The sequence below is a fragment of the Panthera leo genome, chromosome B2 (assembly GCF_018350215.1).
Source record: "Panthera leo isolate Ple1 chromosome B2, P.leo_Ple1_pat1.1, whole genome shotgun sequence".
NCBI classification, from domain to species: domain Eukaryota; kingdom Metazoa; phylum Chordata; class Mammalia; order Carnivora; family Felidae; genus Panthera; species Panthera leo.
This window is the reverse complement of record NC_056683.1, coordinates 49,122,745-49,150,134: the sequence shown is the minus strand read 5'-3', so window position 1 is coordinate 49,150,134 and position 27,390 is coordinate 49,122,745. Positions and strand designations below refer to the sequence as shown.

Here is a 27,390-nt window from a genome sequence, read left to right as displayed (position 1 = left end):
GTACATTCTGTCAGGGGTCAACTTACTTTTGACCCTGTCCTTTTATATCACGAGAAGGCTCTTTAGGGCAAACTGTTGGGTTGTGGCAGGGTGCATTAAACGCCCACAGCCTCTTACCCTTGCTTTCTCCTCCACCCACCCAGCAGCCGGTGATAAATTCATGTCAGATGCTGAGCCATTCACAGTTGCCCTCCCGGGTTCACACAGCCCCGCTCTCGCAGCAGAGATGCAGCCGGGCTGGATATTGTGTGAGGCGGCAGCTGAGCCAGCGCCTGCGAGGCGCAGAGGCTCCTGCCTACCACCTTCTTCTGATCTGATGGAAAAAAAGACATGTCTAGCCAGGCTGGCCAGTGCCTGTCTCCAAACGGCCCCCTCGCCAAGATAAAGGCAGGCTGTTTGGCAAGAAGCCGGGCCTGTGTTCCAGGGCAAGAGGGCTGTAGATAGAAAGACAGATGGATCTTATTGTGTGCTCCAGTTGTCCTGAAGAAGTCAAGTCACATCACACAGAAGGCTCAGAAAAGATGCTGTTAACTGGGAGATCCTGAAAATAAGGAGTGTCTGTCTTCCTGAGGTTGTGGCCAGGAGATCATGGGTACCTCCTGGGTTTCTGTCTTCTCAAAGAGGTCAGGGCTCGGGGATTAGGGCAGGCTGCTGCCTACATCCTTCTGTTGTTCAGCTGGTCCAGAAGACCCCCAACAACTCCTTGGGAAGGAATTCTGTTAGCATCTGTGGAGGAGAGAGGACTCAACTTGCTCCCCCGAGCATTTTGGGAGGCTTTTATAAGCAGAGCAGAATCATAATCCTTTGAAACTCTGCCGCCATTCCCATGCTGAGGCCCTCTAAGGCAATCCATAGCATTCTAGTTAATAAATTAATTTACATTCTTATAGAAAACTCATTCCCCAAAGATCCCCAAGGATTTTTGCCAGTAATATAGACGATTGACTTTGGGGACCTGCACTAACCTTTATGGCAAAAATATAGAGAATGGAACAGGAGCTGGCGATATGAAAAGAGACTTTGCCTGTCCGTTGCAAGAAACTTCTTTCCAAAAGGAAAAGGAAGGAAAAAAAGGAGAAAAGGAAAGAAAAAAGCAAGGAAGGAAAACTCAGAAGTCAGAATCAAATACTTTTTCTAGGAATCACTCAGATTAAGGAGCTAATTCTTAGGGATGCTGGTGGCTAGCCCTAGTTCATGTAGGGAATGGGTAGTACAACCAGTATTCAAAGTCAGCCTTTTTGACTCTAGTTTGGTGCTTTTTCTAGTATACTACTGTTGTGGGGGCATTTTTTAATGTCTATTTATTTATTTTTGAGTGAGAGACAGTGAACACAAGTGGGGAGAGGGGCAGAGAAAGAGGGAGCCAGAATCTGAAGCAGGTTCCAGGCGCTGAGCTGTCAACGCAGAGGCCAGCACTGGGCTCAAACTCAAGAACTGTCAGATCATGACCTGAGCCAAATTCGGGCGCTCAACTGACTAAGCCACCCAGGTGCCCATTATTGTTTGTTTGTTTTAATACAAGCTCACGTGTGTACCCTTGTAAACCAATTCTTTTCCCCCCTATTTATAGGAAAAACTTGCACTTATTGAGGGCTCTATACTTCCTAAATTTAGGTATTTGAATACCGTCTTCACCATTTGTCACATCCTATGCCTCTTGTACCTTTGTTTTCCTAAGATTTGTCTTAAATCAATTCCTGCACTGTCTTATTTTTAAAACCTAACCTCATTTTAAGCAATAATATCCATAAATCATGGGTTCAATGACCTAGTTGCTTTTTCTAAAATTCAGTAACATTCATAGCTATTAAAGTAAAACACTGATGCTACCAAAATCATTACCTCACATTTTATATTTTGAGAATATAATGTGATCTGCAAATTTTTGGTATCATTGATGAAAAGTAAGAAATGTGAACACAGGGATCTCTTTTTGATCTGGGTATCTTTCCTCACTTGCTAAGAACACCTGCTCCGCAGAACAAACCACATTTTTGAGAGAAGTTGTAAAATTCCTCAGTTCAGGGCTTTTTATTTTATTTATTGTATTATTTTTAAAATATTTGTCTGTTTGTTAATTAATTTATTTATTTAGAGGGTGGGGGAAGGGGCAGAGGAAGAGAGGGAGAGAGGATCTTAAGCAAGCTCCATGCCCAGCATGGAGCCCAACACAGGGCTTAGTCTCAAAACCATGAGATCATGACCTGAGCCAAAAATCGAGAGTTGGATGCCTAGCTGACTAAGCCCCCTAGGTGCCCCTTTTAGGGCTTTTTAAATATGCCTCATGGGCAAACAGCTGGAATGCTTGTTTCCAGGCCCCTCCCTTGGAAGTTCTGCTTCTGTAGATCTACACAGAATCCAGGACATGACAGATGCCCCATACAAGTGTGGCAGGCATCACTGAGTCACAATAACAATCGTTATTGTTTTCTGAGTTAATTAATGAAGGTTTAATTGCGCTCTCAGGACTGTAGTTAATGTAGATATTAGATATGTCTATTGTGTCTTTTTTTAAAATTTTTTTAACGTTTTTATTTATTTTTGGGACAGAGAGAGACAGAGCATGAACGGGGGAGGGTCAGAGAGAGGAGACACAGAGTCTGAAACAGGCTCCAGGCTCTGAGCTGTCAGCACAGAGCCCGACGCGGGGCTCGAACTCATGGACTGCGAGATCATGACCTGAGCCTAAAGCCGGCCGCTTAACCTACTGAGCCACCCAGGGGCCCCATGTTGTGTCTTGAATAAGTTCTTTTACACCTAAAAAAACTTATATCCTTCCATGAATGAAAGCTTTTGGGGATAATGGAAGACTCAAAGATGATCACAGGATTTTCATATAATGTTTCTGTGAAGGATTTTAAAAGATCCTGTGTTAAAAGGGCCAAGGTGGCTGTGTTGCTGCCCCTGTGAAGCTGAAATCAGATGGAAGTATGGTCCTGTGAATCAAGCTTTAGCTACCAGGGACCAGTAATTCTCAATGGTTAAGAGAAAAAGGCTAATTTCTGGGGTGTGTGGTCATGTTTGCTGAATAGGGAGGGAGACACAGAGCAGGAGTGTACAGGTGTGCAAGATGGATTTGGGAGAAGAGGTGGGTGTAGAAGATAGGGCAAGCTAAGCTGGAATGTAGAGAGAGAGGATCAAACTTGACTGCTGGTCCATGAGAAGAGAGCTGGAACCTGGGTCCAGAGCAGACTGAGACTGAGAGAGAAGGCATGAGTCAGGGAGAGAATGGATGAAATCTGCAGACACAAATCGCAGGTGCTGTTTCAGATTCTCTCCATGTGTAGTCAGTGGCTGACTTATGCTATGTAAATGTGATCTGAATGAAGGGCCCCAATATGTGCATAAACATAATGGCAAAGTGTGAATGGGAATATGGATCAAGAATGAAATACAAAAGGAGTCAAGGCCCATTAAGATGCCACCTGTTTTTTTTTTTTTTTAAATTTTACATGGATAAGTACTTATTTCTCCCTTCAAAATTGCAACAGAGAATGGGACCTACTCAAGGAGATAATTTTTCTCTTCCCTAGTGCCCTAGTGAGGACAAAATTTGCCGGGAACAGTACAAAATTCTGGAAGACACTAGTATCATATTTGGCTGAGTAACTCTCCTCTTCCTTAGCACATTTCTCACTTTCTTCTAGATCTCTGTGTTTATAGCAACCTTATATTATATAGCACTCATAAGAATAATTTGGCAATAATTGGCCCAAAGCCTTCTTTTCTTTTTGAGGACCAACCAGATATTTTTACAACCTGGGAAGGATCAACTGCAATGAGTTTCCATTTATAAACAAAGTAGATTCACCACTCTCATATTACAAACTTAGAAATCATAAGCACCGAGAAGACACATGCATAATATCACAGCCTGCGTAAGGCTTTTTTCCTGAGTCGTTACCTTTTTTCTCAGATTTTCATCCCTCTTTGTATTTTCATCCCTCTTTGTATTTGTCCAAATTGGAAGTGACACTTCACATTTACACTGCCTTTTAGAAAGTCAAAGCACTTAGCAAACTTTAGCTGATCTGGTTAAGTTGCTTACAACTCTGAATAATATGGCTCATCATGATTAGGTACAGCTGTAAAAAGAGTAGAAGCATATTTCCTGGGTTTTGTTAACTGGCTGCTAGAATAATGAGCATGCCATAATAACAGTATTGATAATCACTATTATTCATGTGCCAAGAACTGTGCTAAGCATGTTACAGGAGTTACCTCATGTTTTCTTCCCAATAACGCTATGAGGTAGGTAGGACAACTATTTCCATTTTCACAGAAGTAAGGTTCAGAAATGGTGAAGAACTTGTCAGTTACCCACATCAAGGAACTGGAAGACCCAGGATTCAAACCCAAGGTGTTAGACCTCATTCAGCACCACTCTCTCTGGCTTCACTCTCAGGGTGTGGAAATGGTGTTGGGGAAGAATAACCCTCTGACCCACTCACATCTCAGAACCAGCCTGCAGAGGGCCATGTACAAGTGATGGTGAAGGAAATCAGACTTTTTCAATCTTTCCTACTTTGGTAACTTTTCTCCATTTCTTTGGATACTGAAACTACTCCTCAGATTGAATGGTATTCACACACTCGTTCTAACCAAATAGGTGATTGCTTTTCAATATATGTTTTTGGGAAGAGGCTCCCCAGGAGGTGGGGAACATTTTTGCATGTGTAGAGGCTGAACAAATTCAGTGGTCATGCAGTTCAGAAGCCATCAGTGTAGAGCGGCAGATATGATAGCCCACTGACCAGGAAGCCTTGGATTACCAAGAACAGGGCCTGAGTTAAGTGAGTTAGTGAATGGAAGGACAAGAGGAACAGCCTATAATCAGGGTTGGATATGGTGAGGGTTAGCCTTTTTAGTGTGCAGGTTAATCATCACCACGATGGCTACAGTGCACAATGCTTATGGTGGTTTTTTTCACCCAGGGGATTTTGGATACATTGATTATTTTCCCTATACTTCAAATTTATTGACCTATGTAGTGTGAAAAAATGATGACTCCATTTTTCCCTCCCCCAACCATTCCTCTTACAAGTATAAATTATACTTATTTTGAGTTAAATTAATAATTATAAAATGACTACAGTGGTTTTGAAAAAAGACTTTTTAAAGTGAAACTTTACTTTTTTACTTTACCTCTGTGGCTCTGTCTTAAGGAAGAGAACACAGATGTACTGAAATCTATAATTACTTGGAAGCTGCTGTTAACAAGGATGATTTATATAAAATGTTTAAATGAACTAATAACCTTTTCCAAATGATTCCTGGAATTTTTCCCAATTTTCCTTCTTTAGATTTTGATTCTTATACAATATTTAAAATATTTAAAAATATTACAATTTTTAATAACCCTTTAAAAGGGTTATTTCCTGCCTCTATTTGCTCATTTTGTTGAAATTGTCAGCTAAGTCCTGGGTATCCTGAGTTGAGCACTATAAATTTAGGATTTCTAGATTAGTCCATGAAAATTAAATGTTTACATGTCTAGCAATGTCTAATGTCCTAAGGTACATGAGAAAGTTCCTCCCTTCAAGATGTAGAGACAGAGCTAATGATAATGCAATCCTAAATTTATCACAGCTGATGCTTGATAAGTATTTGCTAAGTTGAGAGCAAGCTTGGGATAAATAATACCAATATCAGTGTGTTCACAAGTGGGTAAGTTAGAGATTATAGAAAAAAAGATGAAATACTGGGCTGGTGGCATTATATTTATTTATTTATTTACTTAAGATAAAAAAATGGGTAAAATATACAAAGGATAAAGAAAGAATATAAGCAAAACCTTGGAAGTAGTGATAAAGTAGAACACATAGAGAACCTGTTGGTCATTGTACCTAGTCGCAATATATGTACAGTGTAAGGAGAAAGCCATTCTATATAATGAAGAAAAATTAAATGAGAATAATTATCAAAATAAGAATAGAGGCATAGGAGAGGTCTCATCATGGATCTCTTTGAGGATTATTATTACTATTATTTTTTGTAATATTCTGAAGTGTATGCTTTGTAATTAGACAAAATGATCCTTGGTCTACTCTGTCCTGTGTGAGAGGAAAGGGTTTAGGGTTCCTTGGAAAGGCAAGTGGAGAGCATGGGTTTGGCCAAGTCCTCAAGGCTGCAGCCTTCAACGGCAGTGGGCCCTCCAGGGTGGGAGGTGTTGGTTCACATGACATCTGATAAGGCAGAAAGGTAATTAACCAATAAGAGACAAGGTGTTGCTGAAAAGTGGAGTTGGTGCACCTGATTACTAATTAATCAGGCGTGAGAGCACCTTGTAGATGCATCCACTATTTAATTATAGCAGCCTCTCTTGGCAAAGGAGCATATGTTCCCAGCTTAATCTACTGGTTTATACTGACATCAAATTGTCATTATCAGAAAGAATCAGGCCTTTTGATTATTTCCACTAATTTATTGAACACTTAAAATTAATGAACCCCAGGCCTTTTAAATGTGCTCAGTTGGTTTGGAAGATGAAGGAGAAAGGGGGGTGGAAAAAAGCCTTCATTAAAAGGACAATTTGTTTGGATAAAGGTAAAGCAAATACATTTCATGGGTGATCTGAACTCTATTGAAAAACACATGAATTCTAAAAGCCAAGCCTTCAAAATGATGGAGAGGAAGTAGGCTATGAGGTGTGCCCTCCTGACCAACATTGGCCTCCAAAGAACATATGGCTAAAGGGTCCCCTCCCTAATTATTTATGTGTCAATTGTCTTGGAGACCTCACTGCAATTAAGTTTAATCAAATAAAAGCAATCAAAATCAAATGTTGGAAATCAATTGTTAGACTAACTAACAAGGACTTTTTTTTTGAAAATGTAGTTAGGTTGGGAGGAATTTAGGATAAAGCCATCTTTATCACATGAATATCTTCTGTATTAAGATATTCTTTGCATCACATCCAAGTCGTGTTTTTTTTTTTTTTTGTGTGTGTGTGTGTGTGTGTGTGTGTGTGTGTTTAGTTTCAGGTGAAGGCCAAGTCCAAGTGACTCTACAGGTGAAGGAAGGTGTGCCCCCTACTATTCCAGGTGAGTATTAACCCACTCACCAAATAGAAGTGCCTGGTACAGCTGAATGTCCTCCAATAATAGTTCTAGAAATTCCTTCAATCTAATTGTTTTATAAACAGGCAATGCTTTCATGCCTAACGATTCCCTATTGTGTCATCCCTATAACTGAAAAATGTGTCTGCATTTCAAAGAAAGATATAAGAAGGGTGCCTTTCAAAACATTGGAAAGTAAGAATTAAAACATGTAAATAAGCACATTTCATAAATTATGGACCATATGTGCACACCGGAGTCCAGATCTGCAGATGGGCCATTAGGCTTCTACCAAATGGAAAGAAAAATTCAGGGTATCTCAAAACTTTAATTGTTCCCAGTAATTTCAGGACATCAGGGTAAACAAATCCTCCCCAAAAGTCAGATGGTTCTGTGAAATCTCTCTAACTCATAAAAGCCAAATTCTCAAAGACTAAAAGACTCATAAACACCTTCTAATGTATTTCATTGTTTGTTTTTGTTTATCCTGAGTAAGTTTATGCATTTGCATCAGGGACAAATCTTTTCAAAGGCCAAGTTTTCCTTTGATTTCCAGGCATTTTTTTGTGTTACATCAGAGCAGAGTCCATGCTAATCAGAAAATGATCTAATTCCTTCATTTAAATTAATAAATAAATGAAATAAAAGGTACTAGACTAAAACTAAACTAGATGCATTGATGGATACTTCTCCATGCTTATTGGACTGGGAAGAATGTGGTTCTTTGTTTTCATAACTGTTTCTGGGCTGCCATAACATTTTGTTCTTTATGTCCCCTGTCCTTTATCCTTATTTTCCTTTAGGTGGCTCAGAATGCATTATTTATTGTCTCTTGTGCAAGATTTAGAAGGAAACAATGATGAGCAATGATCTTTGGCTCCATGGGGTCTTATGGTCACATGGGGATGTCAATCAAATGACTAACTAAATAATCAGTAAATAAATCTCCTTTAAAATAAGTGTTACCAAGAAAAGTATCTGGGAATTCTCTCTTCTCTGACAGTTCTGTATTCAAATTTCCAATTGTTTGGGTCAGTCTCCATTTGTAGAGAACATATCTGTTGGGTGTAGGTCTCATGCCAGGCCCCCTCAGAGGATACTGGACTGTTTATGGGTGGCCATTAATTACTCAGCCAGCTATATAGTCAAGGTGTCATGCCACTCAGAACTTAGTAGGAAGATTTTTTATTAAGGACTCTTTGGAAGGTGACTATAGGTGGCCAACATCTAGGACTTCTTAGCAGGGGTCAGTTTAACTGGAAGACGTTTCACTTGACCTATCAATTATAACATGCTAAATAAATAGAAAGCTTCATAGAGTTACAGAGTATTAATAAGGAAAAGAACCTCACATGCTATCCTATCCAATTGCCTCATTTTACAAATAAGGGAATGGAAGCCTAGAGATTAAATAGTTTGCTTAAGTCCCTCCTCTCACTGGTTGAGCCTGGATGAGAGCTCAGGTTACTCAACTCAATTCAGTGTTCATTCTGCCATATAAACTCTATGTGAGTTTATACCATATAAACTCTAAGATGTTTAAATTACCTTTTGAACATATACTAATTTATGACCTAGATTAAAATTAATCATATATAATCAGTTTTCCTAGCCAAGATAATTTGGAACAAGAAATATTCCTAAAACACAGAGTTACAGAACTAGTACATGACCATTCATCAGGAAGAAATTTCAAATATTAATATACTTTGAAGATATTCCCTGATTCCCATGGTATAGGGTACATGTGTTAATGTTAAAATTTATTTTAAAAAATTTGTTTACTGTTTATTTATTTTTGAGAGAGAGAGAGACAGAGCATGAGCAGGGGAGGGGCAGATAGAGAGGGAGACACAGAATCTGAAGTAGGCTCCAGGCTCTGAGCTGTCAGCACAGAGCCTACCGCAGGGCTCCAACTTGTGAACCCTAAGATTATGACCTGAGCCGAAGTCAGATGCTTAACTGACTGAGCCACCCAGGTGCACTGCTAATGTCAAAATTTAAATATGAGTGTGTATTTTACTTAATTGAAAGCTGTATTAAAAACAGTGAAATTATTACAATAACAAAAATTCTTTGAAAGCAACTAATGGGATGATTAATGGAGTTCTCTGTATATGTTAACCCATTCAGAGATTCAACATGAGTGTATAATGTGCAGGTCATTCATGTTCCTCCAACACTATGGTCTTACTTATATCCTCTCAATGTCCACAGTGCTTTATACAATATTGGAGAGGAGAAAATGAGCAAGGAAACCTACCTTGGGGGGAAGATACGAATATTTCTGAAGAGCATTTACCCAATGATGTATTTTCAGTGGGGGGTACCTGGATATATGGTGCATAGTGCCATGAGAACATTCATATAATCAGGTATATTCTCTTCCTAAATTTAATCCTTTCCCCACAGATCTAAGTTTATTTCCTTTCCTCACATTTCTGAGAATCTATCAGCCCTTCTCTTATTTACAGTTAATCCATCTTTCAACATCTTTTGAATTTTGTCCCATCAGTAAATGACTCTGTCTTGTGTAGTTAGCCTCTCCTTTGCTGGCCTCTTCTGGTCAGTGCCTCTCAATTAAAATAAAACAAAGCAAAACAAAATTCATGGATACTGAATATTCCTCTAGTTGACATCTCTGCTGCAAACTTCTCGAAAGACTAGCCTCTTGATGCAGAGCTATAAAAAGCTTGGTGGATGAAGGATCAAGGTGGAGAGGGCAATATTTGGTTCAGATAGATAACAAGTTAAGACCACCTTAAATTGTGGCTTTTGTTGAGTGACAGATTTGTGGAGGAAAGCAAGATGAGGCCTCCTTATAAATGTTGGTCCTGACCAAAATTCATGGAGTCTGGTTTCAAGGTAAGACTCATTTATCTAAAGATTAGGAAGACAAATAAAATACTAAGGGTCTCTAATCATAAAATGTTCAATCCTCAGTGAGCATTTTGGATGATCTGACCCAGTGTCTTCCCTTCCTTCCCTCCCCTGCATCCCTCAATCCGCTATTATCTACACTGGTTCCACCTCAACCATTCCGCTGGAGCCACTTTCATCTGGATCATCCATGCTCTGGTGGCCAAATTCAGCAGTCAATCCTTATTCACTCTTTTATCAGAACTTCACTGTTAACAAGATCACTTCTGCCTTCTGGTCATGTTCTATTTCTTAGGCTGCCAAAACATTCCTCTCTCCTGGTTCTTCATGCATGTCTCTGACTGCTTCTTCTTTAATTCTAGTAGGCTTCTTTTTTTCTCCCCACCTTTCTTTAATAGTAATAGGCACAAAGAAGCCTGATATTAACTATAGAAATCTAGTAACTCTGCAAGAGACTGAAATGTCTCCATGAGAGTGTTCTTATCTTAAGGCAGAATGGTATAGAATGGTCAAAGTCGTTCATAATAATAATTCTTAGAACATTAAGATTCAGTTTGTCCATTTAAAGACAGTTTCAGCTCTCTTATATATTAGAATGAAGATGACAAAGTGAAGAATTTGTTTCCAATCTCTGTGATATAAAGAGTTTTTGAAGCTTGGTATATGGTTTTAAGGAAACTGGTTATTCCCCTTTTGAAGTATCACTGGAAATAAGGCAACAGAGCATCTCTCTCTGGCCTCTGTGGTGCTACTTAGTGGCTATTTCAACAAAGCCTTCAAGCCATCCCCACCTGAATATTTATATTACTGGAAAGGAGGCAAAATTGGGAGGAAACTAGGTATTACAGTCTTGGTGTTTATAAGATATTTATAAAGCCTCTTTCTGAGTGAGCCTTGTGCCAAGACCATGACTGATTCCCTTGGTGGAGTGTCTCTTTTGTGCTGATTAAATTCCCTAGGATTTCTTTCTTTTTTTTTTTAATTTTTAATGTTTATATATTTTTGAGAGAGAGACAGACAGAGTGTGAGTGGGGAGGGACAGGGAGAGAGGGAGACACAGAACCAGAGGCAGGCTCTAGGCTCTGAGCTGTTAGCACAGAGCCCAACATGGAGCTTGAACCGATGGACCACGAGATCATGACCTGAGCCAAAGTCGGACACTGAACTGACTGAGCCACACAGGCACCCCTAAATTCCCTAGGATTTCTACTTGACCACAATCTATATACTTTTCAGTTACCCAAGGGCTTTAATGAGACCATGATTACAAGGGAGTTGGGTTCCAGTAGACAAAGTAACTGGGCATTCCCCAGGGTTCTGACCTAAGACATTTTTTCTTCTCATTTGTAATCCTCTGGAGATATCCTCACCATCCTCAGAGTTTCAAATACAACCCTGAAATCCATCTCTTTGACTTAGAGCTCTCTCCTATTCTTCAGATTCATATCTAATCCCTGCTTGCTGTGTATCTCCACCTGGAGGCCTTTTCAAAGACACCCCAAACTCTATATTTTCCAAACTGAATTCATCAATTCTGTTTTAATGGACATCTCTGCCCATTACCACCTATGCTAGGAGTCATCTTTGTCTCTTCTATCTTTGTTACCATCTTTGTTGCATCACGCTTGGATCTCTGATTATTTCTCCAGCCTCATCAATTGCCTCCTCCCTGCTCTGTGTTTCAGCAACACCAAACTGTTTAGAGACCCTTCACTTAATGTCTTATTTCTTGCCATTACTCATGATCATCCTCTCTGTCTGTCTCACCACAACACCCTTTCCCTTTATCACTCCTAAGCCTAAAATGCAGCTCAGCTGCTCCCTCTCCAGGAAGGCTCCTCTATCAAGGTTTCACTTCCTCTCTGTTGGGTACCATTAAAGAGAACACCTTCAGAGCTCTATCCTCCCAGGATTTATTTATACAACTTACACAACACTATTTGCTCCTTTGGAGGAAAGAATGGCCTTTTATTCCTTTTTGTATCCCTACTTTTTAGGAAATTTTGGTAGAGAAGGTACTCATTATTTATCCTTGTGAAATTAGCATAATGGGTGAGATTTTTGTGCCCCCTCCCCCCATCATGTGAGATACCACATTATCTGAACTCTTAAAACTCAAATAACATTTGGTATCATCTGTGAATCTTCTCATCCTCTTTTGAGAGACTGTCTGTGCCCTCTGTCTCTGTGCTAGGGATCACACTTCTGAAAAGAACATGTGGGTGCAGTTCAACATGGTGTTGTGCATGATGGATATTGGGCAGCCCCCACTGGATATTATTAGATTTATGTTACCATTCCCTCATGAAGTGGCCAGTGGATGGTTGAAAAGGAAATGCCATTTGACCATCAGTGGCAGAAGCAATAAAAACCAGTTGGAACATATGAACTGTAGGTAAACTACTGCAATGAAAGGTGTCCAGATTTATTATGCATTGCCCTTAATATGCATTAAGAACTATGAGAAGATTATACCTTTGACTTAGTGATTCCATTGCCAAGATTCTATTTTAAGAAGATATCATTGTTACTGGCAGATTTGTATAGAGAGATTTAACACTGCATTATTTATAATTTTAAAAGTGGAAAGATCCTAAATGCCAAACATTAAGGATATTATAGACCTTGTATATGATAGAATATTATGTACCTATTAAAATTATGTTGCAAGGAGTTTTAATGACATTAGAAAATGCATCTTAAAAATTGCTAAGCTAATTAAAATAAGAACTGAATATAAATTAATATATGATGTAATCTCAATTATATAAAAATGCTGAGAAATTCTGGAAGGAAAGCAAATATAAGGTTAATGGCAGTTATCTCTAGGTGTTGAGATTATGGGTAATTATTACTATTTTTTTCTATATTTGCATTTTCCAATGTTCCATGATGAGCATATGCCATATTTGCATAAGGCAAAACACAAATGTGTAATAACAAAAGTAGAATGTATTTTCCCTAGAAATAGATGTAATTGAAGAATTGAATACTTGCTTTATAATTGATAAAATGATTTTTGGAAGGTTATAAAATATCAAAAGACAGCTACCTTGGGAGGTAAAAATATCATTTGTATCCTAAAATAAAGACAGAATTTGCGAGTTATTATAGTGAGTCAGATTTTCATAGTTACTTTTCTATTTTTCTTTCATTTTGTAGCTTCTACCTCTGCACCTAAGTCAGCTTTAAAATGGTCCCTTCCTGAAGCATGGATAGGCCTTGAAGAAGGCTGGGGAGGACACAACCATACCATTCCAGGTCCTGGGGATGATGTCCTGATTTTACCCAGTGAGTAAAACAGTCCCTTAATTAAATAATCACAGATAGACTGAACCAAGACAATCCAGTTGGGAATTATCTGTCATTTAAATATATTGTACAACATGTAAAGAATGTGGGCATTCTTATTTGTAGGCCCTTATATCTATAACTTTCTTTTTTGAATTAATATAGGTGAAGAATTTAATAGTCCTATGAAATCTCATAAAAATAGCTCTGTTTACCTTCATTAAAGTGGAATGGGCAGTCACCATGCCACAAGGAGTTAGAAAACTCCACTAATGGGATTTATTCTTATATGTCAAAGAACAGATTTTCAGCCAATTCTACTGTCCTTATGTTTGAAAGACATAGTGTATAGAAAGAAGCAATTTGCAAATTACTTCTTTTCTTTTGCCTTTATGGATATTTTAAATACAGAACTTTTAAACTTTAAATATAGAATTTTTCAAATATAGAAAATATGATGAATAAGCTCTTCTGTTGCCACAATATGTCAAAGATGCTGGAAAAGGAAACTGATAAATAAAACGGAAAAATAAAAGTCTATGTATGTATGTATATATCTATCATCTAGATGATAGAACCCTCTTCCCATATACACATATACACACATATGGAAGAAAGAAGATTCTTCAGATAAACAGAAACACACACCCATACTTATAAAATTATTTCTGTTTTAAAGATTTTATTTTATTATTATTATTTTTAAGTAGTGTCTACATCCATCCTGAGGCTTGAACTCACAACCCTGAGATCAAGTTGCATGCTGTACCAATTGGGCCAGGGAGGTGCCCCCAAAATTCTTCTTTCTTACGAGCCAGTTCTCGAAACTCCCAGAAAATCTCCCTAGCCTGAAAAGAAAATATTTTTCAGAGAACAAATATCTCTCCCCTAAAAGACCTACTTTCATTTATGGCTTAATTTGAACTTCCTAAGGTAATCCTGAATTTAAAAACATCCATACTGGAAGAGGAATATTTGGTCATCTGTGAAGTGATGTCAATAAATGTACAACTAGCAACATGGCAGGAATTATTCTTCATGTGTTCACTAATTCACTCTTCATAATAACTTTGTGATATAAGTATTATTCTTATTCCTATTTTTACTGACAAGGAAACAGAGGCCCAGGGCAGTTAAGTAACTTGCCCAGGTTCACACAGTTTGCAAGTCAGCAGTCAGGATTTTAACCCTGGCAGTCTGACACAAAGTCAGTAATTCTTACCGAATCAATGCATTCTCTTTCTAAGAGGGCAAAGAGTAAATGAAAAAGAGTAGTTGTGTTTCTTGCTTTATTTAGGATACAAAATGAAGGCAGAATGATTAAAACATGGTAACCACATTTTGGGCATTGGAGTTGTGCCAATACAGCTGTGCAGAGAGAGATGAGAGACAGGAGAGAGCAGGCTGACTAGTATGAACTTGAACTATTATTATCATCCTACTCCCCTATCATCCACTTCTCTCAATGGAGAATGTAACTTTTTGAATAAACAAGCTCATGAGTCATTCCCATACGGAAGGGAAAAATCTGTTCTGTTGCAGCCATTTCTTTGATGAATGTAGCCAGCGGATTGGCCCTGGGCTATGGTTTTTCCCACTAAGCAAGCTGTTTCCCCCACCCCATGCAGGAAGCAAGTGAAGCTTTTCAACGTTGCCAAGTTTTTAGTATCCTTAGGGACCTTTATGCTGAGAGAGGAGTAATGTTAGCTATCTCGCTTGGCACTGTAGTTGACTATATCCACTGTGTGCCCTGACTGTTGGGAGCCCCTGGCATTCTCCGTCATTCTTCATTCCTTTGTTCATGCATGGTCAGCTTATAAGATGGACTTGGATTCTCCATGAAACAGTTCTTAAATAGCACAGATCAAGAAATAAAATAAAATAGAATTAAAATAGCACAGATCAGTGCTTTGGAAAAAAGTGGGGCATGAGGGAGAAGTACAGGTGTTGGATGTAGAAAGTATCTTTCCATTGGCCCTCCAGTCTTATTGTGAGAATCAGAGAAGTTAATATTTTTAAGCCATGCAGTTATTGTTTATTATTTCCAGTTTTCAAATGGAAAGACAAGTGAATGAAAACGAGTATGTAATCCATAATAAACAAAGTTTTTACTCTTATCCTGTTGCTTCTTTTTTCTTCTCTAATAAGCTATCTTTTAACCCCAACAAATGATCTTACAGTGAACATTTGAATCCATTGTTCTGTTTGGGGTCTTGCGTAGGAGCTGTTATGGTTTACTTTTCCCTTCGAGTTTTTGGCAAACCCTGATATTTTGACCTCTGATGGACCTTTAGTTTGAATTTACCTTTCTAGTTGTGGTTTTGTGTTCATGACTTTTACCTGGCTCTCTTGGTTTCTTTCATTCCCAGTCTTCCTTGAATCAGATAAGTTTGTTCTCCCAAGTGTGGCACAAAACCAACAACAAATATTGCTTGAAAGAAGTGCACAATCTCAAAGCTGCCACTGATAATTTAATTTTAGAATTAAAATCTTTGAGTTTCATGAATTTGACACAGTAAAGCTATAACTTGTACAGGGCTGTGAAGAATAATGTCTTTTCCTTTGAGCAGATACCTATGAGTTAAGGTTTTTATGATGATGATAATGACGATAATAATAGCAAATATAATTTGAGTGCTTGATGTGTGACCTGCACTGTGTGCTACATGTTCTATGTGGATTTTCTCAATTGATTCTCACAACTACTTTATAAGTGGATCTTGGTATTGTCCTTCTTTTTATGGGTGAGGAATCTGAGACATAAAGAGGTTGAGTAACTTGCCCAAGTTCATCCAGCTAGTAAGTAAAGAGGCTGCAACAAGAAATTCGATTCCAGAGCCCTCCTCATAGTATCATTAAAAAGACAAATTTACCAGCCCTGCTTGTTCTGATTCATCCAAATCAGATTATACATTATACAGGATTTATACTTCCCTGCTTATTGTTCATATTGTCTCCTTCACTTGGGATTAAAAAGGAAAAAAACACCCAACTATTTATTGAGTACATAGCATATGTCAGATGCTCAAAGAATTCAATCTTACCACATCCCCATTAGGTACATACACATGAAAAAACTGGAGAAACTTCCCAAAGAGGTATCTGATGTAATGAGCCTTTAGCAAAAGCATGTTCTTTACATCTGGCAGCAAATGTAGTTGTAATTCAAGTTAACACTTCTTTCCAATTCAGTTTAGGCAACATTTATGGAACACTCACTGTGTTCAAGGCTCTGTACCAGGTGCTCCTGATCCGGGGATCCAAAGGCAAATCAGATACAGCCATGACCTCAAACCACTAGGGATTTAGCTGAATCAATAAAACACAGGGGTGCCTGGGTGGCTCAGTCAGTTAAGTGTCTGACTCTTGGTTTTGATTCAGGTCATGATCTCAGAGTTTCTTGAAATCAAACCCCGCTGTGGGCTCCGTGCTGACAGTGCAGAGCCTGCTTATGATTCTCTCTCACCCTCTCTCTGCCCTTCCCCTGCCTGCTTGCACTCTTTCAAAATAAATAAACTTAAAAAAAACCCCACAGAATACATAATAATACAACAAATAGCTGGAGTTAGCAACAGAAGTGTTTTGAATCAAAGTGTTTTGAATCAAAGTGTCTCAGGTAAATGGAAGAGAGGTGGCTTCATGGAGGAAGAGGACCTTAAAAAATGGAGTAAGAATCTGAAGGTCAGGAGACACAAAGGCATATTAGGGAGTTAGTAACGTTTTAGGATATAGAGGATGGGCTGTTGACTAGGATAAATCTAGGTTCCCATGTGGATTTTAACATTGACCAATTGTGTGACCTTGGACAAGTTTTAAGCTTCTCTGACATTCATCTATAAAATGAAGGCTGTAATTAATATGTATGTCATAATGTTACAAAGATTAAATGAGGTAACAGTACACATGACCACTGCATAGAGTATTGGCAGTAATGGAATTAGAGATGAAAGCTGTGATTTTTAATGTATCAGGTGCTCTTTTCCTTCATTTTTCCATCTGACTGCCCCTCTTGGCCCCTGGTATTAGCAACACTTTGTATTTGCTTTCCAATGGCTTATTATTTAATTTTCACAACATCCTTGGGAGCTAAATAGGTAATAACTATTATTACAGTAAAAACCCATTTTTACATAATACGATTTTAATGGAACTGCTGATTTTACAAAATGAAAGTGACTGGTAAAGAAGATTTAAGTGATACTTTTGAACCTCTAATATAATTTTATGGTGTTTTGTGTATTTTAATTCATTAATAAAGGAAACGTGTAGAACATTCCCATCATTATTCAAATAGAATAGCATAATTTTTCAATAAAATTCTTAGGGTAAATTGCCTATTTCCATTTTCTGGAAAATCAATTTTATGGAATGACCTCAGACCCATCCTATTCCATAAAAATAGGACTTTACTGTACTAATAAAAGATATCACTATCTTAAGTATGGTACCATTTTCCTCCAAGGCGTTCTGTCTTTATAGACATTGGATTTTGAAAGAGCCGTAAATTCTTCTTGGTGGTATTATATGGAGTAAGCTAAGGTAATCATGAAGAATTTGCTTTGCATTATAGTTTATGATAACTTTGCTTCACACAAACAAGTATATCTGATTGTCTTTGCCCCCTAAATATTGAGAGAATTGGTATAAATGCATTCTAGACATCTTATAGAGTGGAAACAAGTTCTATCTAACATATTATACAAATCACACTTTTGCAAGCATAGCTGGTCAATGGGTGAAATAATCCTGCTAACCTGTACTCCACGTTTTGTCCTGAAAGGACCTGAGAGGATTTGTGTAAGATGCTTCCAGTGCTTTCTTTGAAGGAATTTCAGCCATGAAAGGATGATACCCTTTTCACACAGAGTAGGCTTAATGAAAGGAGAATGTGTTTTAATTCCAAATGATAGGATTCTGTTTTGAATGGTACAGATATGATATCATATAGCCTCCAGCATAGACTGCACGTGTGTGTGTGTGTGTGTGTGTGTGTGTGTGTGTGTGTGTTAGAATTCACAGTGTTCCTTTTTTTCTGTATTACTTTGAACTGTTCTTATTTGAAGAAATGAATGGGATAATACTGTTTTTCTTTTATAATAGTTCTTCTGTTTGTTCTGATTTTCAATACTTGGGTATTTTAAATGGCAGAGAAGCTCCTCAAAGCCATGTGATGTTGAAAGGTGGCAATATTTAATGCATTTCTTTGTTAAATGATGACACATTAAACTTGGTGATATGAGGTAAAATGATCATAAATCATCAAGTAGTTTTGGGGGGAGAATTTCTACAAAATGCTGTAATCATAGCATTATTAGCTTGATTTACCTTTTTCTTATGTGAGATTATAACTAATTTAGAATAAGATACATGTAACCGAGATTTAAGTCTGCAAAACCAATTAGAAATCAGATGTTATAAATATTGTGTTATATCCCTGTAGCCTGAATAGTTTTCAATATTCTGGCGTTGTCCCATTTGGGTGGGACCAGAGTCTTGCAAACCATTACCTCATTTATTCTGGACTACCAGCAAGTTGAAAAGGCAAGAAATTTAAGCCTACATTACTGGGGTCCATTCTATGATGAAATCTATTTCTATTTAACAAACCACCTAGACACTTAATAGCTTAAACCTCACATTTTATTTTGCTGACAGTTTTGTGGGAAAGCATGAGGTATTCTTGTTTTGAATCTTCCAGGCATTGTAGCCAGATGGTGGCTGGGATATAGTGATCTAAAAGCTCAACTTGGCTGCATGGTTTAAGATGACTCACTCACATGGCTGACAGTTGGTGTTGGTTTTGGTTGGGGGCTCAGCCAGGGTAGTCAGCTAAGAGGCCTCAGTTTCTTTCCATGTGGGTTTCTCTGTGGAGCCTCTTGGGCTTCCTCACAGCATGGCAGCTGGATTCCAAGAAAGGGCAGGCTAAGAGGGAGTTCTCTAAGATTGAGCAGTCCAAGAGACCTGGGTAGAAGCTGCATGCCTTCTGAGCCAACCTTAACATCTCCAAATATCATGACCACCATATTCACTTGGTCAGGTGAGGCACTAAAGGCAGCCCAGATACAAGGGAGGAGAATTAAGCTCCACCTTTCAATGGGAGGACAAGCAAAGAATGTGCAGCTGTCTTTAATCTACCACTGTGTATGTATTTATGTGTGTGAGTGTGTGTGCATGCATGTAATTAAGAGCAGATGTACCTGACTTAATTCAAAAGGTTTGAGTGTTAGGGTCTGCTAAATTTGTACTGTTTTTCCTCTCTTGGCAGAATTTTTTTAGATTCTGTTGGCTTACCTGAATGAGAAATTGAAGAACACCAGGAGTCCAGAGTGGTCAAAAGATTTTAGGTTTTTTTTTTAGAATCTATTATGCTTGGTGGTCTTGTACTGCCCTTTGCTGCCTGATAGTAGGATTCTTCAACCCTCCAAACATAATTGTGGGCCCCTGATCTGGGATTACTCACTTTGAGGTGGGGTCAAACGACAGTGTTCGGCTGCAGCACACATCCAAATCTTTACATGCACGACCAGAAGTCTCTCCTTGGGAGAGAAGAGTGTGCTGGGGTGAGGGGGAAGAGCAGATAACAAATATTTTGAGCATTTTATTTTTCTCAGGGCAGAAATTAAAAGTGTGCAGGGACAGCAGCCAAAATTTTCTTTTACCTTATTTAGAATATGAATGGGGAAGCTATTTGTTAAGATTTTACGGGAAAGAAGAGATGAATATGATTTTTTAAGAAATACTTTTGATACAAATACTTTAATCAGTATTATTGTCAAATAAAAACAAATAAAAAGAAAATCTAAAACCAGAGATCAAAGGATCTTTAGATACTGTATAAATCTCCTTCCTTTTAGGCAGTTCCTTGGCAGAGAATATAGACCGTGAACATTGCTTAATGGTAAAGGGTGTTAAGGCCACATTCTTCCCACAAGAAGAAAAACTGAAAATCTCAGGCTTTGTGGTAGAAATGTTTCCATAGACCTTCCCAAAGAGTTTTGAAGTATTGAATGTAAACTCACTTTTCATATGTCTGTTAATTTAAGAATATATATAGAAGCTCACTACTGAAAGCAATCTAGGTGTAAAATCCTTTTGCAGTATGGATTTCTTTGATGAACTCAGTGATTATCTAGGAATTTGTTTTATTTTGGGTTGTCTTTATGTGGGTTTACTTGCATTAAGTAAATATAAATATACATGTATGGAAAAATCCAGAGACGTAGAATTGTTGAAGCTGGTAGGCAATTTAGTGGCTATCTAATCCAACTAAAATGAGCTAAGGTAATGCAAGTGTTTTAGATATCGTAAAATGCAGTGAAATGCATTATTATTGCCCAGACTTTTATGATGGTTTGTACCAAGGATAAGAACAGAATTTCAGCCTCCTTGTTTTCAACCTAGTGTTGCCAATTGCCTCCCAAAATTTATAAGAAGGAATACTGTTTCTTTTTTGTTGTTGTTGTTTTAGGTTTATTTCCTTCAAATAAGATTATATCTACAAGACACACTTGGAGCTTAGGAAGTTCCTTCTAGTTTCAATGACCACAATTCAAATGGCTTCTTACAAATTAATAGTAATAGTACCCTAACTACTGACCAGAGCCTGTGACAGAGTGCCCTTGTTAGGAGTGGACAATTCCAAACAGGAGTTGGAATTTAAAATATACATATGTTTTTATAGCTATATATGTTTTCTCCATAAAAATTAAATTCAGTTAAATTAATAGCAGAGCAGATATTTTTACTTCCTATAAGCAATAAAAGGAACATTACTTTAAAAATATATTAAAATAGGTTGATAGCCTTTCCCTCATCTCACTTTGTCAATCTCTGCTTGACTCAATCATGGTGTTTGTTTCTGGGCTAATTAGAACTCACTTAGAATCTTCTCTTGGGATCCAAAGTCATGTAGGCCCTGACACTCTTTATGGCTTGCTAACTTGCTGGAACTAATTAGAGTTCTACTTTAATTGAGTGATTTTTCAAACCCTTTTCTGTCATTACTCACCTGAGAAACATACTCATTGTCATAGCTCATTAGTATTAGTATCATAGTAGTTTTCTTGGAGGGGACATGTTTCCTCAGGGTTTTCAGGTCATAATTTGGGTGAGGGGGCAGGGTGGTGTTGGCGAGTATGAAGTATGTAGGAGACCCATTGCTCATTGTGGTACTTACCCCCACTTGGAGAATAACTGCTTTTATTCATTTATACCCTTCTGGGCACCCTGTGTTCCAGCGTCAGAGGAACGTAACAGGTATGCCTAGAAAACACCTCTGGTGCTTTTCCTTCAGTTGCAATAGGTGTGATTTCTTTGCTACTATAACAACTTCTTTCTCCTACATATCCCCTGCATACTTCCTGCATAGTTTAAAACTACTTTTTAAAGGGACAATGCATTATTTTCTCCAGGACTTTTATGTGTACTTTGACCTTAACAATATAAGCTATCAGCTTTGTTGTAGTCATAAATGCATTGGTGGTTGCTATGGAGCTGTGCTGCTATGGTGGAAAGCAGAACTGGCAGGTCTTGGCCTTTTATTAATTGTGAATGGTAAAGAAGATGGAAAAGAGTACTCAATTTTGTACATGGGTTAATGGCTAGGGATGCCACTGGTAGAGATAGAGGATGCAGGGGGAGAAATAGAGGTAACAGGGAAGATAATAAATTCCCTTAGACATATACTAAATGTCATGTTTATATGCCTGAATGGTAACTAATGGAAATGTGGACCAGAAGTTTGGGAGGGAAGCTAGTTGGGAATCTGGGTTTAGATTTGGTAATCCTCAGAATCATTGACTGAGGAGGCCTTGGGGATTGAACTAGGGGAGAGCCAACAGGAAGCCATCACACATAGCTCTATAGAGCAGGTAGGAGACAATTCTAATTTAAGGTGGAAATTCTAATTTAAATGGCAAGAAGTGAAACCAGAGAAGGAGCAATCATGAAACTAGGAAGTTAGGTAGGACAACAGAAGGCAAGAAAAGAGCAACAGGAAGATGGTGGAGGTGGTGCCAAGGAGGACGAGGAGGGCAATTTAGAAATTGCCCGAGGATAAACTACATACTCCCTGGAAGCTGCTGTAAGTCAAAATCTGCTGCAAAAAGCAGCAAAAGCTGCTGCAAAATCTAATGGTCTTACAGTTTCACACATGTACATTGGATCTTTATGGAAACCCTTGTAGAGATCACTGTCTATAAGGATCCCCATATCTTTGTTAAAATTAAAAGCAATTACTCACAGATGAGAGCAGCACTTCTAGGGTGACAACCAGGTTGTCTCTGGTCACTCTCTGGTTAGAATACTAAGTTTTCTAAATTCATAGACTCCTATGATAGGTTAATTCCAACAGTATTGGCCAATTTGTACAGTTCAATCAGTTTGGGAAGATAGAATAGGCTATAATCTCTAAGATATCACTCATTTCCTAAAGAGGTACAGTATTACAAAACTATAGAACAGGACAAGAAATAATTTTTAAAAATATTTAGAGGACTGTGTGTAATACTTACAATAGGTTTCATTCTGGAGGTAATAATTGATGGTCATATTTAATACCTGCAAAGCAGGCCATCAGAGCACTTCAAATTCCTTTCCACTTTGGAATACTGAATGCAGCATCCAAAGATTTTGATATTTATTTTAGTGTGTTGATATTAGGAATTAATTTCTTTAAAGTCATTAGTAAACAGAGTGACCAACTACTTTGGTTTACCTAGGACTTTCAGTGATGAGATCTAGACAGTCTATGGAAAACTAGGACGAGTTGGTCACCGCACTAAGAAATCCCTTTTAAAGTTCCTACCAACCTCATGTTCTATGATCTGCTTTGTCACAAATTTGTTGAGAATTAATGAATTTTTTCTTGCTTTAAATGCATAAACTTACATTTTACCTAGTTTTATTCCCTCAGGAAATTTGTCTCATGGAATTAATATTCTTTGAAGAGACACAGGCATTTCTTACAAGAGAAGGAGACCTGAGTGATTGCATATGCATTTTGCCCTCCCGGTTGGGGTTGGGAAAGTGCAGCCAAGTAAGGAACAGCTGTCTATGGGGCCCTTAATGTAGAGCAGGGCTTTTTTTCGCTTGCTCTAATTGAATTACATCTTTTTCTTTTTACTTCATGGTCTGTTTTTCCATGCAGATATTCTTGGAACGTAGAATTAAATAATTTATGATTTCCCAATTATTGGTTTAGGTATAGTTGCCATTTCTTGAGTTGATTATACTTTCTTGAGGTTGCTTTTGGAGTCTCCTTTTATGCTGAGCTTTAAAGATAAGAAGTATGTCTAGTGACAAGGTGATTAATGGCACAGCCCAGCCAGCAGGGGTGGGAATAGCGTAGGTAGCTTTCGGTCAACTCCTGAGTCACCACGCTTTTACACAACCCAGGAGTTCTTAACTTTTCATGTGCCCTAGGTCTGGTTGGTAGTCTGGTGAAGCCTAGATCCATTCTGCTAATAATCTTTTTCCTTATTTTTTAAAAAAAAATTTTAAATGTTTGTTTACTTTTGAGAGAGAGAGAGAGAGAGAGAGACAGAGACAGAGACAGAGTACAAGCAGGGGAGAGCAGAGAGAGGGAGACACAGAATCTAAAGCAGGCTCCAGGCTTTGAGCTGTCTACAAAGAGCCTGACGTGAGGCTCGAACTTACAAACCATGAGATCATGACCTGAGCTGACATCAGACGCTTAAGTGACTGAGCCACCCAGGCACCCCTCCTAATAATATTTTTCATATGTAAAATAAAATAGTACTATAAAAGAAACCGGTGATAATAATATAGCTATCAAAATATGAAAAATAAAATTTGTGATATATATGCTTCTTAATTAGAGCATTAAATGATAATATCTAGCACTGGTCTAATTACTATCATAATTTAAATGTTATTGTAGTTCTCCTTCAAAAAGTGTTGCCATATAGTCCTTGTCGATAAGTGTATGCTATTCCTCTGCTGGAGAGGTGGGGGCTCACTCCTTTCCCTTTGAATCTGAGCTGGCTTTAGTGAGTTGCTTGGCTGATAGAATGTAGAAGTGATGTTCTGGGACTTCTAGGAGTAGATCACAAGAACCCTCATATAAGAAGACCTTTTTGCCTGAATGTCTTACTTTCAGAACACAGCCCTCGGGGTATGGGACTTCCAAAACATGTGGAGAGGTCAAGTTTTTCATGCTGATTGCTGGCCCCAGATAAGCACCATCTCATAGGCAACACCAATTTCTAGCCATGTCAGTGATGTATCTTGGACATCCAGACCCATTGAACCCAATAATAGGGTCTTGCTGACAACTTTGAAGTTTTTTTTTTCCTTTATCTGGAAGCATATTAAAATCACCAAATTTATCCTTAGGTATTACTCAGGATTTCTTATGGATTAAATAATACTCCCTTAGAAGGAGCATTTTTTTGTTTTGTCCATTAGGATTCCACATGGGCCATGGAGGAGTTAATGGCCTGCGTGCTATCCAAGAGAGCAAAAAGTAACAACAAAACTTCTCCTGAAAGTGAACATTGATGTTCTTTCCCAAAAGTGAATTACACTTATTCCATCATGCCATTTGCACAGTGTGCCTGGTATTCAAGCAGAGTTCAGGAATCATGACTATATTGAACAAATACTTACTGGGTACATGATTTATTATGTTCCAGGCCTTTTGCCTTATGTTGAGGATAAAATGGTGAGCAAAACAGTTCTAATACCTACCTGGAATTACTGCCTAGTATGAGAGAGAGAAATGTAATCACATATACAAGTATAAAGTGATCAAGTTAGCAACTGTGCTATAGGAAACATTCAGGGGGTTATGAAACCATATACCATGAGGGCCTGGACTAGAACGGAAGTGAATCCAACTAGGTGAATCCATATTGTAATGCTAAAAACAATGATTTGTATATTAACTATTACTAAAAATAAATTTATCCAGAATTTATCAAATTGTTTCCTATGAACCTGGCTCTTTTATAAGTATCACATGGAAGAAAGATAATGAAGTCAAGTAAGTTTGAAAAATTTTGGACTAAACCAGAAAAATAACTTCTTTGACTCTGGTCTTTTCAAAGCTTTTATGTAGTAATATTGATTGTGTAATTTCTAGAGGGGGATACAGTATGTGCTGTTTTTCAAAGATGTTTCACCATGTAATCCTTTTATTCACAGAGCAGCTTATGATGCCAGAGTTTTAGGGAAACACTGAGTACAAGTAATCTGACACAATCTAATCCTTGCAGGCACTCTATGGGGCTAGGTATTCGCTTGTATTAGGTAAGGTCTTTGAATAACAAAGATCTGAGAAATAGAAGTTTATGTCTCCTTAGTAAAAGGAGTGTGTTCCACAGTGTCAGGGGCTTCGATTCCATTTATCTTATTGCTTCACCATGTGTTGTTTCCATTCCCAAAGTTACTCTGTGGTTCAGTATGGTTACCGGAGCTCCAGCCATTGCAGCCACATTCTAGACAGCAAGAAGTAAAAAAAGGATTCTTCCTATAAGTCACACATGACACCTCCTCATACATCTTATTGGCCAAAACTTAGTCGAATGACCATAACTAGTTGTAAAGGAGACTTGGAAATGTAATCTTTTGACTACGTGACAATATATTGAGCTAGAAATAGGAGTTCTTGTTACTGAGGAGAGGGAAAACACTAGGAGGGAGCAAATGATCTCTGCGACAGTTATCTCTCATTTTATCGCTGAGAAAAATGGGCCCCAAAAGGGATGCCCAAGAAAGCTCACAGATGGCACAGATTCAAATCCAAGTTTCCAGATTCTTTGAGTGTCTCTAGTTCATTACACTATCCCTATTTACACATTTGGGAGGGATCAGAATAAAGCCTTTGAAAGGATGTGATATCAAGAGATCTAAACAGATAACACCACTGTCAAATTTACTTTATGGGAAGGTAGGAATATATGTTAGAGGTATATCCCCATATTTGGAGATGAGTAGCACCTGATGAACAAAATCTATAAGTGGGGTGTGACTGCTTTTTGCTATGGTTGAATTATTGAGACCGGTATTCTGTTAGCCAGGCTGCTGTGCACTCCAGGGCCTGCTCTGTATCAAATGGCTTGTCCTCGCTTTTCTTCATTTGTAACATCAGTGATGCTTTGCCAGCCCTGGATCCTGTCTGAAGCCATCTGTTTGCCGCTCTTTATTTACATGATAACATCACCTGATGGCAATTTAGTGTCTGGATAAAAACCTTGCTCTTACGTAGATTGAGCTGGGTTTTTGCCTGGTTTAGTGACGGTGGGCCAATCCTACTGACTGCATTTCTCAGGCAGTGGTAGTGTGTGGGGAGATGATGTCTAGCAAGCCCGCACGAAGGGTCGCACAAAGGTGGTGAACTTATTGCTCTGTGTCAGGACTGGCTGGGCTGTTCTGCAGGCATCACCCTGCTGTCTTGTAGCACATTGTTGGTACCAATGGGAACTTCTTATCTTTGTGCTCCCAGTGTCCAGGATAGCCCAGAACAGGGTAGATGCTCTTTTCATCTTTGTTAAATGAGTAAGTGGGTGAGTGAGTGAACTAGTGAATGAATGAATGGTGAATTGGACAGAACGGTGATTCAATCCCAGCCCCTTTCCTCCATCATACTGATGGTATGATTGCTGGATCTGAGATGGATCAGCAGGTACAATAATTTGTTGACACAGTGAGTCCGAAAGCCTTGGGTGGCTGCCCTTGGGGATACGGCTCCAGGTCTGAATCAGACTGTGGACACTGACAAGCCAGACCCCTCTCTCTTCTCTTCAGCCCATCACAGGGGAGGGGCTAAAGTATGGAAATGCTTTCTTCTTGAGAGATCCAGGGAATGACTGTCTAGAGCAGAGTTTCCTTTCACAGGTGCAGTTATTTATAATCTGATCTTCACAATGGTGGCAGTTTTTCTTACTAAAACCATGTGGAAAAAGGAAGTGGGCAGGATTCTATGAGTAGGATTCAAGATGAGCAATGCTACCTCTGGAAAGGAAATACAGACATGTTCCTCTGATGTAGCGTGGGTCCCAGAGTGCTGACTCCTAGACCCTCCTGAGGGGCAACTGGAAAATTAGCCCCTAGAAATACGGATCTGTCTCTGAGATTCTAGAATTCTGGCAATATGAGAGCAGAAGCTATCCTGGTAGACCCACGACTCCCTCTCACTCCT

The 27,390-nt window shown here is 38.5% G+C and overlaps 1 protein-coding gene across 1 annotated transcript in view; it reads left to right on the top strand.

Moving 5' to 3' along the window:
• PKHD1 (PKHD1 ciliary IPT domain containing fibrocystin/polyductin) overlaps nt 1–27,390 on the top strand; it is a 474,729-nt gene that overhangs the window by 242,281 nt on the left and 205,058 nt on the right. Inside the window, exons 50-51 of the mRNA XM_042939031.1 lie at nt 6,978–7,043; nt 13,101–13,229. Coding sequence (XP_042794965.1) covers nt 6,978–7,043; nt 13,101–13,229 — 195 coding nt within the window. The remainder of the gene's footprint in view (nt 1–6,977; nt 7,044–13,100; nt 13,230–27,390) is intronic.